The sequence below is a fragment of the Ursus arctos genome, unplaced genomic scaffold (genome assembly GCF_023065955.2).
Source record: "Ursus arctos isolate Adak ecotype North America unplaced genomic scaffold, UrsArc2.0 scaffold_1, whole genome shotgun sequence".
Classification (NCBI taxonomy): Eukaryota; Metazoa; Chordata; class Mammalia; order Carnivora; family Ursidae; genus Ursus; species Ursus arctos.
In genome coordinates, this window is record NW_026622763.1 from 75,731,786 (window position 1) to 75,746,033 (window position 14,248).

Genomic DNA, 14,248 nt, shown 5'->3' on the forward strand with positions numbered 1-14,248 from the left:
TTTTTAGTTCAGAGGGCCTGGCCTATAACTCCTTCACCTGGACACTCCACTTACTTCACAGTGATTCTCAAGCTTTATAAGCTCGAGCTCCCCTTCTGGTGAACTCAGCCTTCTTTCGTGTTAATTAAAATTTCAAACTCAAGGAAAAGTTTTGGCGAAAAATAAAACTAGCAATGGCAATTTTTTAAAAAATGTCTATTTTGATCTTGAAATTCGTGTGTTTTGCTCTGTGGCTTTGTACCACTGACAGGCATGAGCCGGCTAGTTTGCCACACGCTTTCTGCCCTTGGCGTTGTGAAAGTCAGAGCGCAACCAAAGTCACGTTCTGTGTCAAGGCCAGGCAGCTGCTTTGATTTCATTTATAGCAGAGCAGGAAACACAGCCCTTGGAGGTTGGTGAAAATGCAGTAATGGTTTTTCAAAAGAGCTACCGATTTACCTTTTTTTGAATAAACAATTCTATACACAACGGATACATTGTTGAACTCTACATCTGAGACCGATGATGTACTACATGTTGGCTAACTGAATTTAAATAAAAAAAAATGTTTGCTTCCCCAGTCTCTATTCTCCAGGTCTCTTTTCTGTGATTTACATTTAGAGTTGAATCAAAGTTCCAAGAGCTATTCAAGCTCTCCGAATGAAAGCTCACTATTAGGACAGAATTCCTCACCACTTTCAAGTGGAGTTTTCTACCACAGCATCATAAAAATGCCATCTGAAGTCATTCTCTTGATAAACTGAATAAGATATGATGTGTTTTTCCCTTGAAATTATTATCAAGAAACTACCTTGAGAGTTTTATTAAGTCAAGAACATGACGAGGCTTTTGAAAGCATCAGTTCATCGAATCTATTGTTGGGTTTAGTTGTAAAAGCTGACAGGATGTCATAATGAGCGTTGCAGTTGGTATATATCTCTTGAGGTTTTAGGTTCAGGATGTTCAAGAGTTCAAGGACACGAAACTCCATTGAAAGTGATGATATTGAAAGTTTTAAAAAGCTGCCATCTTTCCTGGTGTTCTGCAAAATATGGAAGCTGCAACCTTCAGCTTATAAATACCCTAACGTTACCTTGACAATGGAATAAACCTCAGAGAGAAACAACAACAACAAATTAATGGGCATTCAAATCATCTGAAGAAAAGTGACAGTCTTCACACCGTTGATAGTCATAAAAGGGAGCTTGTTATTATAGATTGCAAGGCCGAGTTTTGGAAGCAGTTTATCTCCCACACAGACGAGTTTTCTTTTTGTTTTCCTGTGGTTTCTTACACACAAATAATCTTCATTGCTAGGGCATCTTCAGCACTCAGGGCAAACATTTTTCCCCAAATCAGTTCATTCGCTTTGAAAGCATTTTGACACCATTTCAGGAGATCACCAGCTTGACGAGACAAACTCGTTCCTCCGTGGTCCCTTCAGCCACATAACAAGCAGAAGTCAGGAGTCTGGTAGAGCCTCTTTCCAGGTAGATTCACCCCAACTGACTACCAAACAAACAAACAAAAAAAGTGTTGTATCTTCAGCTAAAACAATCAACTGCCTTTTTTATTATAAACTGGGAAAAAGGTGTATTTGGGAATTTTTCTTCAGTCTTTTCTCAGTCTTCACACAGCAGGATTTCGAATTTTTTCAATGCTATGATGTGTTTTATAATTGATGATAAAAAGTGTTATGTCATAGAAAACTCCCAGAGCCTTCACAGGTACTTAGGGATGTGTTTCCTTAATATTTAAGCTTATGAATTACCTGGAATTTTGCTCTTCAAGGTGGGAAAAGTGTTTTAGGATTAAAAAAAAAGATGTGTTTGGTTTTTCACTCAGATGTTCAAGTTGCGAGCCTACCACAGAGTCCTAGCACAGCACTTGAGGGGTATTTTACAGAGGGAGTTGATCCTTACCATCTGGAACACAAAAAACCATACTTGATGGAGCCCTCATAACATTTTTTCCTCTTGATCACCACCTCAGCTTCTCAAAGGAGAGAGACCAAAGGCCCGCCGAGCACTCCGTGCTGAGAGCAGAGCGATGAGCTATGTCACTGGGGTTGGTGTGTGGCCGAGCTGTTTCAGATCCCCTTCCATGCCTGAACCCCCATATGTAAAACTTCCTTCGGTTTCCCTCTTTCCCTACATTCATGGCCCAAATGTCTGCCTATATTTAACAGTGTCTGGGTCAAGTCCTAAATCATTTTTCTTCATAATCTTCTGCTTCCTAGTTGTGCTTTATGTTCTAGTAACTACAAAATTGAGGTTTACATTTAAATGAAACAAATGGACACTAAAACAAAAAAATGCCTATCAGTAAGTGTGTATCTTACTGTAAAACAGTAAACTTTGTGTGAGATAGAAGCAAGTTCATAGCATCCCACACGTGTCGTATGCCAAGTTAATTTTAGAAAACACTCTACTGTCTGCATATAACTGTCAGTCAATATTTGGCTGATATTTTACTGTCATTTATATTATGAAGTCAGTAGGTTTTTATTTTTTCCAAGTAACCAATAAAAATGCTGGACATGTTTTCAAATTACACGTACCACTTTCCTCTGCCCTCTTGATGTTCCAGGCCTGCCCCTGCCAGGACAGCGTCTGATCTATCTCAAGCCAAGGGTTTATTTTTTGAGTCCCTCAGGTAGGTTGACTGTGAACCAGGACCACTCTTCTTGAGTCCCATGAACAGCAAAAGGCATCGCAGACTGCATATCTCAATTATCTTCATCCTGGAATTTCCACCACCCACTCTGTCATCCCCAGGCCCCTTAGCAGCCATAGCCTTCATGCTGGGCTCTGAGCTTGGTCTCTGTCCTGTCCCTTAACCCTTCTTTCTTCATATGCCCATTTCTTCTCCTGATAACCAACCAACCAGGAAAGCTAACAACTCTCTCATATTTGAAATCCTGGGGAAGACATCATGTTTTTTAATGTCCACTTTGGTTAATGAAACATATTTAAGGTATTTAGAGAACCAGTAGCAAGACATTCTATTCCACGGATCTCTAAGAAAGAGTAACACTAGTAAATCATTCCTCAGAATGCAGGTCCCTTTGCCTTCATTCTTTATCAGGATTGTCTAAGTTATGAGTTTTACCAATTATTTCTTAACTTCCTCCCTTGGAATCGAAAAAAAAAGGGCTCTTCTTGTTGATAACATGCCCTCAATATTTTTTAAAACATAGTCATGATACCATCATGCTCTTCTGAAAAATGTTATATATGGTGTTGCTTAGATACAATGGTAAAACTATTTTGATAATAAAATTGGAAGAACTATGGGAGCATTAACAAGAGGATATGATTTTACATTTTTAGGAAGAAATATTTATATTCATTTACTTACATAAATGAAATTTGCATTAGAGATATATGTGTTCTATGTTTAGAAAAAATAGGAAAAAAAATAAGAACAATATCCTGACTATACCTCCCAGTTTGCCTACTAAATTACTGAAATAGGCTTGTTATCCTGGTATTATTATTAATAGTGACTATTTTCCATTTCAGAGTGTTCTGGTTTGGATGTAAATTATATAGCTACCCTCTTATGGGAGATGTGCATAATATTATAAAAATGATTATAAAAATGACATGTTGGTTATTGATTAAACAGAATGTAGACTCAAAGAACCTTCCTCAAGACCCAATTGGCCAACCCATCATGCATCTGTCTGGTATTAAGCATGCCACGGGTGAAGCCATCTACTGTGACGACATGCCTACAGTGGACCAGGAACTTTTCTTGTCCTTTGTGACAAGTTCAAGAGCTCATGCTAAGATTGTGTAAGTGATAAAGTTCGTAAGTAGACATTAATGATTGCCTTTTCATCTAAGTCACATAAGTGATAAGTTATGATACAAAGAGGATAGGCTATTTGTCGGCAATATCCAATGCAGACTGGGAGGGGAAAGTAGATCAAAATGTAGGATTTACTACAATTTGTCCCTCCATATACGGTTGACCCTTGAACAACACGGGTTTGAACTGTGCAGGTCCACTTATATATGGGTTTTTTTAAATGCTAGTACTATGAAAACATTTTCTTTTCTCCAGCTTGCTTTATTGTAAAAATACAGTATATAATACATGTAACATATGAAATATGTGTTCATTCACTTTTGATGTTATTAAGGCTCTGGTCAACAGTAGGCTATTGTAGTTAAGTTTCAGAGGAGTAAATGTCATATGCAGATTTTCCACTCTGTAGGGGAACAGTCCCCCTAACCCCTGCATTGCTCAAGGTCAGCTTCATTCAAGTTCAGGTAATGGCTTCATTGTCCCGGGAATTTGTCTGGCAGAGAACTATTAGAGCTGGATGTATCTTACCACTCGAGTATCTTATTCTCCAATTAAACATATTCTCCGTGGTCTTCAGGCTGGGGGGTCTCTGAGGACCTGCTCTGTTCTCGTCTAGGTCTATTGATTTGTCAGAAGCTCTCAGCCTGCCTGGTGTGGTGGACATTGTGACTGAGGAACATCTTCGTGGTGTCAACTCCTTCTGCATTTTAAGCGAACCGGAGAAACTTCTGAGGACAGAGGAGGTACAGCATTTTTGCTTTCTGTTTCAAAAATAATTTCCTCAGTTAATGGCATTGCCTATATTCTTTAAAGATGGCATCAAACTTGGCACGTCGTAAAGGATTCCAGTAATTCTTTGAAACACCGTATTCTAATGGTGAATGAATTCAGATATATTCATTTTCCACATAAGAAAAAAAGTTGACCAGTTCTATAAAAGATACTTGGTGTTTTCCTATTTTCTAGTAGTGATCTTACTACTGGGGGGGTGGTGGCAGAGGGAGAGAGAAAAGAGAGGAATCTTAAGCAGACTCCACACCCAGTATGGAGCTGGATGTGGGGCTCAATTTCATGACTGGTGCCGAAATCAAGAGTTGGACGCTTAACTGACTGAGCCACCCAGGTGCCCCTTTTCTTATCCTTTAATACAAGAATTCTGTCTCCCTCTCTGAACTCAGTCTGACTCATTCATTTATACTGCCATGTATTCAACAGGCGTTTTTAAGTGAGCATCTAAAGTGGCTGGCCACCATAGCTGAGTAAGACCCAAGTGGTCCTTGCCCTCACAGAGCTTAAAGTCCAGAGGAGAAGGTGAAGTGAATCTTAATGCACTTCCTACTTTCCATTAAGCTTATTTATTTATTTCTTTGTCTTACGTATTTCCCCTACCTTGTAAACATCCTTGAGTGAAACCCTATGTCTGGTTCATTTGCATATTGCACACACTGCTTCCCCTGTAGCAGGGTACAGGAACAATGATAGCACTGTTGCCATTTAAAAGTTTCAGATGATTCAAAATGATTTGGCTATTTTATCTTAAGTTTTCAGAAAATGCAACAAGGGCAGTGTTCAGCAGGTTTTCTGCCTAACTCAGACTTCTGAGCTCAGTGTTGACCCAAAAGAGCTTGCTCCTTTTACAGAGTCCCTACTTCTGGCTCTTGCTGGCTGATTCAGTTGATAAAAATGAAAGTTTGATGACTCCGTGTAAAGAGGAGGTTGAAACTCTCCCAAGGCAGGGCTGTGTGGGACTGGCAGAAGACAGTGAGAATTATGGCCTTTGCAGAATGTTAATTAAACAAGCAAAACCCTTCTGAGCTGCACCGCAGCACTTCCTCTGGGGCGTGCGCATATGCTGACGAGCACCTTGGGCACGTCTGTGTGCCAGGTCACGGTGGTAAACCCAGGCATCCGTGCAGAGTGGAGCGTGGAGCATCGGCAGTGCCTTTGTTAGTTTAATTCCTTTTTTAAGTTATGCCTTTAAAAAATCTTTTCATTGTAGAACTTTCAAACATATGTAAAAATGGAAAATAGTACAATGAATCCCCATAGACCCATCACCCAGCTTCAATTGTCGGCATTTCACCATTCTTCTTCATTTATCTCCCCACTGTCCCCACCCACCCACACCTAGCAAACACACTTTTGTGTGTGGGTGTGTGCACATGCACGTATGCTAGACTTAACTTTTTTACTACCATTTTTTCTGATGACAAAACTATTATGTGCTTGTAGAAAAGATTTAATAGTTAAAAGTCAGTTTTAAAATGAGTGATTGAATTTGAATTGTGATCATGGTATAAGGTGAGAGAGAGTGGAGCAGTCATGGTGAATTCTTCTAGTCCTATTTTACCTTTCTGGAGCCGTATTTTTTTGTTCCCATCAACTTTCTGCCCTGATCTGTGTGTGAACTCCTTAGGCCACCGGCCCCATCTGCAGGTGAAGTGATGAAGGGGATGCCCTGTGCTTGCTTATGTCTTGGCTAGTACAGGCTCAGTCTCTTGATGAAAAGCCTGTGCTCACCAAGGTTTGGGAAAGAGATTTGCTCACTAGCAGTGTTGTGTTTTCATTTTCTCCCTCTGTCGTCTCTGATGAGATGGGCTATGATTTTCTGGTCCTCCCTTTCCAGAAGCTTCCTCTCAGGATGGCCCTGATCATGGCAGCAGCCGCAGGTCGAGCCATGTGACTGGCTCTCCTAGGCCAGCTGGCCCTCGGCCTCTCCACAGCCCCAGTGGGTTGGCCTGGAGCCTGAGTCTGCTGTGTGACAGTCACTCCTGCTCCTCTTCAGCCACTTCTGCCAGTGGCGCAGCACAAAGACCTGAACTCCCCTAGCACCTGGGCGTTGGTTCCCAGCTGGTCCCCATACACACAGGGCAAAAGGGAACCGCTGAAAGAGGCAGACCCCTCCAGCTTGGTAGGTAGTGGTTTTAATAAGAAAGGGAAATTCTGAGGCTTATCTTGGGTCATCACAAGACTAGATCTCTGCACCTGTCTGCCAGGATCTTAAAAGTTTGTATGTATAGGGGCCTTAACTGGGTTCAGTCACGTGTGCCATTCAGATGGTCTGTACCACACCTTGCTCTCTCAAGGCTCCATCCTTGACACGGTTCCCAGTGGAAACCATAAATTCTAAGGACGGGGAAGGAGTGAGGAGCCTCCATCTGCCTGGGTCAAGCTCAAGGGTCAACCGGTGATCAGGTCTTGTCAGTGGCCTCCTCTACCACTGGGGTCATCAGACCAGCTCTGACAAATGCGCTTTCTCACCAGAGCCTTTGTTAATAGCCGCACTGCACATGTGAAGGGGTTATGTACTGTGTGTCCAGCTCTGTGCTTGGGCGGGGGGCGAGGAGGAGGAGGAAAAGAAATGAAAGGAGGGGCCTAGTGCCTGCGTTCCCTGAGAACAGAAGTCTGTCTGTGTTGTAGGTGTCCTGTGTGGGCCAGCTTGTCTGTGCTGTGATCGCAGAGTCCGAGGTTCAGGCAAAGCAAGCGGCCAAGCGAGTGAAGGTTGTCTACCAAGATTTGCAGCCACTGATCCTGACAATTGAGGTAATGAATTCAATGGTATCAGAAGAACACATTTCACTGGTGGATCCGTTAAAATGCTTTTGGCTACAGTAACAGGAAAGAATCTCTGACTTCACTATGTAGGGGCTTTGTTGGCCCCGGACCGTAGCAGTGTCAGCAAAGAACCTGGTGTTGTGCCTTTCCTGTCTGCTGCCCGCAGTCCAGGCCTTATCCCCTGTAGTCACAGGATGGCAGCCAGGTGCTTCCCGTCCATGTCCAGGGAGTGAGAGAGAGCAGCATTGTCCCAACATTCCAAGCTCGAGTCCTGAGATTCAGCCTTATCAGGCCGCTTAGGTCACAGGTTCATCTCTGAATGAATGATTAGCTGGAGGAATGGCAGACCCGTTGGTTACTGCTGGGGGTTAGATTTCTTTGAAGTGTGTGGGCTACAGGGGGATGAGAGGGGATGGAGACGTGAGCAGAAATCTGATCACTGAAGGGGACAGGTGAGAGGAGTGCTGTATGGGCAGCCAATGGTGTCCGGGCCCCTGAGTTCACCTGCACCCTGACCATCTCAGGGATGTGCAGCAACCAGCAAGATGCTCTGTGAAGCAAATATTGGAGACACTAGCTTTAGATTCTTTAGCACAGATCTTAAATGAGTATGAGGAATAGAATCCCACGATGCCTATAGGTGTTTTGGCCACTTAAACAAATTGGAATGTTGCATTTTCTATCCTGTTTTTTTGAAAGGAGTTAGAAATTTACAAAGATTGTAGGACTCATCTCCATGAAATGATAGGGTGTTCTTTGGCATCCATTTCATTGGTTCTTATAATTTACTAAATAACGAAACCATGCAAGTTGGGAAGGCAGCATGAATAGATTAGATTCAGCACAGACAGACTCCACGGACTCTGGGAATATATTATCCTCACAACGAACGAATCAGGTGCTCTCCAGGTGACCAGCATGCCCTGTGGCAGAGAATGAGAAACTGACTTGGCTCAGATGAGTGTCTCCAGAAGAACTTGGCCTTGGTGTGTTTCCTATCATGCTGATTTACTCCTAGAAACGTAGCATTTGTTTCTGGACGGTGTCCTCAGTGTTTTAAAGTCAAAATAAAATCATGTCAAGAAGACAAACACACAGAAGTTAAGCTGGAGTCAAGGAATGATAAAGCTTCCCAAATTTTCCTGGCCAGTTTCAGATTCAAACATTCTCTTCCCTTCTTAGTCAGATGTGCCCACTTCATACACTCATTTCCCAGCATTTTGTTTCAGAGGTACTTCTTTTTTTTTTTAAGCAGGAGAGTGATATGGTATGACTTATTCTTTTTTTTTATAATAATTTTTTATTATGTTATGTTAGTCACCATACAGTATATCCTTAGTTTTTGATGTAATGTTCCATGATTCATTGTTTGCGTATAACACCCAGTGCTCCATGCAATATGTGCCCTCCTTACTACCCATCACCAGCCTATCCCATTCCCCCACCCCCCTCCCCTCTGAAGCCCTCAGTTTGTTTCCAGAGTCCATAGTCTCTCGTGGTTCATTCCCCCTTCTGTTTACCCCCCCTTCATTCTTCCCTTCCTTCTCCTACCAATCTCCCTGCTATTCCTTATGTTCCATAAATGAGTGAAACCATATGATAATTGTCTTTTTTCAGAGGTACTTCTAAACAAGAAATTATTCCTGAATTTATTCTTCATAAGAAATTATTTACATGATACTTCATCCAAATTTTGTTTACAGTCCTTTGCCCAGTACTGGTGACTAAATGTCTTCCCTTCCCTGCCCCCACCTTCCAGCCAAATAAATTTCCAGACAAGCACACAGATGCCACCGTCCCCTGGCCCTTCCTCCCTTCCCCTGCCAGGTCCCCAGTTATTTGCCAGCGAATACCAGCATCAAACACCGAACTTTGACATGTGGAGAAGAGCTGCCTCACATTTTTATCAGAGTTCAAGTTCTCCAAGGTCAATTGGCTGGATCAGACTGGATTTAATCAAAATTTTTAGCAGGGAAATATGCCCAGCTCTGTACACATTACAAATTTTTTTTCGTCACTTTTTCGACCAAGAAATATTTGGGAAATTGTCTCCAAGTTACCCAAAAAGGAAGCAGCAAGTGAAGTGGAAAAAGATTAAACTTTAAAAAATAGGATTTATAAAACTTAACTTCTGTTTTCAACCTGAGTATCTGAATCTTAGGTTAATAAGAAAGGCATATAAATTCATTCTAAAAGGAACTGTGTTATCAATCTAAAAAATAAATGTATCTCTGTCACTAGCACTGAGGTTTAACCAAGCTAATGCTTTCTAGAATGTTTAATAGTTTGAATGGGGAAACTCTATCAAAACTCTTGGCTGAAGGGATCAGGCTGATGGCCACAGTGAGAAAAACATGCCCCCAGCCAGAATCTTCTAGCAGCCATCATGATCAACAACATGACCGTAGCTAAGACTTCCACAGAGTTCACCACAGGTCAAAACAGGTTTTATACATTAACTCACTAAATGCTCACGACAGTCCCGTGAGGAAAAACCGATATTATTCTTATTCTGATGAGGAGGCAAGAAGACAGTTCACACCATCACACAGCTAGTCAGAAATAGAAGCAATCAACAAACCCTCTATCAAGGAACCTGGGTCCCATGGTGGTAAAAACAAATGAACCCACTTTTTGAATGGAGGAAATGGTAGGATCCCAATACAACAGCGCTGCCAAGTATGCTGATAGTTCTAAATATCTCCTAGTGGCCAGAGGGAACCAGAGTTAGGAGAATTCCTAGCTGCCAGCAGGCTGGAATTTCATGGTACCACCACGAATCCATGGTGGGTAATGTTGGCAGGAGCTGGCATGTCACATTTGCCAGTGGACGCAGGGATTACAGCAAGATAAATTCCTAGAAAAGCTAAAAAAAAACAGCCTAGATGATTGTAGCTGCATCCCCTAGGGTGTGTGCCCAGCACTGTCTCCTTTCCTACCCAGGGGAAGCCAATAGGACCCAGCGTGTAAGTGGGTTTGTGGTACCCAGACTGGGCTTGTAATGGAATCTCACTTCCGGGGCTGGAGTCCCAGGTGCTCTACTGCCCTGTGCAAATGCTGTGCTCGTCCTCCCAAAAGAGGAGCGTGGGGCTGGCAGGCAGGCCCACCATGATCCTTATCACTGGAATGTCTTCAGCTAGCATTTATTGAGCATTTATTACATGCCATGTGAGCTCTTTACATGTCTTATTTCATTTTATCCACACAACTCTACTGGAGCTATGTGCACAACTGTATCTCCATTCTACAGATGAGGCTCAGAGTGAAGAGATAACAGGCCCCCAGTCAAACAGGTAGTAAATGGAGACAATGGACATAATTCTGACTGGGTCCAGAGTCCCAAGCTCTGAACCCATGTGCTGTGTGACCTTGGCTTCATACAGTGGGTTGTGGAATGAATAGTACAGTCTTCCTGGAAAAATATTAGTTCCATTCCGGGACCACCTTACATGCTGGGTTTTTTCCTGAGCGTACTCTCTTTTGACTCGATGGGCACATTTGTACTGGCTCTGTAAAGAGTCTCTCTGAAGGCTGGTTCTTAGCTCGTCGCTGGAATTGTGCTGAATGAAAGAGGGTGGGATTCCAGAGCAGGAGAAGTTCTGCCCCAACTCAGCCCATACCCCACGGAGGGGACTGCTGCCAGAGGGCTGGATCTCTGGCCCACAGAGCCTCAATTTTCTGTTCTCTCTAGGAAGCCATACAGCACAACTCCTTCTTCGAACCAGAGAGGAAACTGGAATATGGAAATGTGGATGAAGCATTTAAAGTGGTTGATCATATTTTAGAAGGTAAAGCTTTCTGAAAAAAGTGAGGAGAGGGGAAGCAGCCCAGAAGGCTTCTGAACATGTCTAGTTTAATGCTGCCTTTACCTTTCAGAAATCATCTAGAAATCCGCCGAGGGGGACGTTGCTCCTCCCAAACAGGCACTTCATTCACACGTGCATTTCCCTCTGTCTGCAGGGGTGTGTGTGTGTGTGTGTGTGTGTGTGTGTGTGTGTGTGTGTGTGTAGAGCACAGCAGGGAGGCAAAGTGGGAGGCCCAGCCCCCTATACTGTGTGCAGACCACCTGCCCCATCATGGCCTCAGTTTTTATATGATGTTGTCTCTTTTCCTGCTCATAACCACCGTGCAGGTTGGGAAACTGAGGCTCAGAGTGCTTACAGAGCACGAGCACAGTCATACAACAGCTGCTAAGTGACAAAGCTGGTCGAATTCATAGCTTTTCTTAGGATTTCCAAAGCCCATGTTTCTTTCTCTTCCATCCTTTCTCTGACTTCTCCCTCCCTTCCTTCTAGACTTCCTTCCATCATGTATATGTGTAATTAAAATGAAATTTTTCTTAGAAAATAGTTGATTTGAATTTTCCAATAAAATTTTTGTAACTTTTAATTTTGAAATAATTTTAAATTTACAGAAAAGTTGCAGAAACATGAAAGAAACTCCCACTCTATTCAGATTCCCTGATTATTAATACTTGACTGTACTTGCTTAATCATTTTCTCTCTTTCTGTGCACACACACACACATTTTTTCTGAGCCATTTGAGAGTAAGTTACATGCTCGTTTACCCCTAAATACTAGTGTGTAGTTCCCAAGAGCAAGAATATTCTCTTACTTAAACAGTTATCAAAATCAAAACGTTCACATCGACACAGTACTATCACTTCATCAACAGACCGTATTCAGATTTTGCCACTTGTCTCAGTCATGTCCTTCATAGCAGGAAAAAAAATGTACCATGGGTCATAAGTAACACATACTTTCCCCGCTAGGCTCTGCTGTCATCCACGCTAAAAAGCCATCCTTAGCGCCTGCCGTGCAAGGTCTCATTTACCCAGATGTGTTGCTGGGTGTGTAGGGGCTTTTGTATCACATCTCAGGGCAGAGAATATCTCATTTGGCGCTGTCTTTAAGTGAATTTCCAGGGTATTGGCATCTAGTGCGTGTTTGAAACTACCATCACCCTAATTTTTGTCTCCAACCCTGATCCCAAGCTCAGAAGAATCCTACGACATACCACCCCTACGCCTGCAGCCAGAGCTCTGTCAGGGATAATCAGCCCAACCACTTGAGGTCAAGTTCCATCATGTTTCTTAACTCCACAGCTGTATTAAACCAGAACGTGGTCACAGGGTGCCTGGGTGACATTGCCTGGAAGCACCTTGCGCCATCACCCTGCCGGTGTTCTGGCCGTCTTATCAGCTGTGTGACTTGGCAGGGCCCATCTCCTTGCTTTATTTATTTATTTATTTATTTATTTATTTATTTATCTATTTTATTATGATAGGTTAGTCACCATACAGTACATCCTTAGTTTTTGAGGTAGTGTTCCATGATTCATTGTTTGTGTATAACACCCAGTGCTCCATGCAATACGTGCCCTCCTTAATACCCATCACAGGGTTAACCCATCCCCCTCTCCCCTCCCCTCTGAAACACTCAGTTTGTTTCTCAGAGTCCATAGTCTCTCATGGTTCGTCTCCCCCTCCATTTCCCCCCCCTTCATTTTACCCTTCCTTCTCCTAATGATCTCCCTCCCATCTCCTTGCTTTAAAATTATATGAATAAAATAATCCTGATCTCAGAGATCCGTTGTGAAGGTTCTAAGAGATAACATAAGTGTGCTTGGCGCAGAGCTTGGCACATAGTAGATCCATAACTGTGAGCGATAATTACTGCTAGGCTTAGATGTTTCTGTTGTTCTCCAGACACTATTTCACTGTCTTCTACTGAGCCGCACGCTGGCAGGTGCTCGTTTAGCACACCTGCTGTTTCCCGGTGCCTCCCAGTGGGAGACATTTATGACACCTGCCTGGGGATTCCTGTGCCTCCTTTCTGGAATTCTGGAATTGGAGGATCCAGGGTAGCACAGGAATGTGCTTTTGACAAGTTTGCACAGTGTTCCAGGTGATTCTTAGGATTAGTGAAATGTGAAGGATGGGTCTGTTTTCTGGGAGATGAAGAGGGAGCATTTTTAGCATAAAGAGATGATGGTGTGAGCATCTTGGAAATATCCATTTTTAGGGGGTTCCTGCACTTGGACCATAATATGTTTTTGCCTCTGTTCTTGTCATGTGTGTTTTTGTGTGAATCCAGTTGTTGTTCTTTCCCTTGACATCTTATTTTATCATTTAATTCAATTAAGTAATTATTCAGTCTGTCTCTCACTTGAATTTTAGTTTGTATCCTGGCCCTTACCCTACAGATAAATATAAAAGTGATACAGGATGCTTTAAAAGGGACATTTTATACTACTTTTAAGTTTTCGTCTTCTTGACTCACTAGTGTGAGCTATTTTTTTTCTTACAATGCAGTTGTCATTTGAATTAATTTTTGGCCCCTTATTTCAGAGAGAGGTAACTGGAGGTGATAGTCCTAACAGCACTCTGCCCCTTAGGAAAATAAGTGCTCTAAGAAAAACAAATATTTAAAAGATAAACTATATAGAGCACTAACGACATCAAGTCTTAGACTGTTTTCTTGAAGGAATGAGATTATTGTTTGTTTTTATCCTCTGTGAAAATATATTTTGCTCCTTCCTAGCCCTGATGTCATAGCACTGGGAGGGCACTAAAAACCTCCATTCATAAATAAGCCAGCCGAGGCTGAGAGACGTGTGATTGAGCAGGAATCACACTGATCTCATTTCCCAACCCTGAGATGAACATCTCTCTCTACATGACGCCACTTCTCATTTCTCTAAAATTCTGTTAGCCGGGATGGGCTTTACACTGGAGAGCACAGAAGGCAATCCGTACAGCAGGATTTGTGAGAGATCTAGGAGCCCTGACACTGAGATTATCTTCCCTGCATCCTGTCCTACTGGGCATAATACAGATAGACTCCTACATATTCTAATGGCTTTAAGGGCTTCTTATTAAAATGGAAATGTGCCCAG

General features: G+C 42.5%; 1 protein-coding gene across 4 annotated transcripts in view; it reads left to right on the plus strand.

Annotated features, from left to right (window-relative positions):
- AOX1 (aldehyde oxidase 1) overlaps positions 1-14,248 on the plus strand; it is an 81,873-nt gene that overhangs the window by 32,868 nt on the left and 34,757 nt on the right. For all 4 annotated transcript variants that reach the window (XM_026492224.4, XM_044381309.3, XM_057303818.1 and 1 more), the window contains 4 exons: positions 3,610-3,779; positions 4,412-4,538; positions 7,216-7,338; positions 11,042-11,138. In XM_026492224.4, the coding sequence (XP_026348009.1) occupies positions 3,610-3,779; positions 4,412-4,538; positions 7,216-7,338; positions 11,042-11,138 (517 nt within the window). The remainder of the gene's footprint in view (positions 1-3,609; positions 3,780-4,411; positions 4,539-7,215; positions 7,339-11,041; positions 11,139-14,248) is intronic.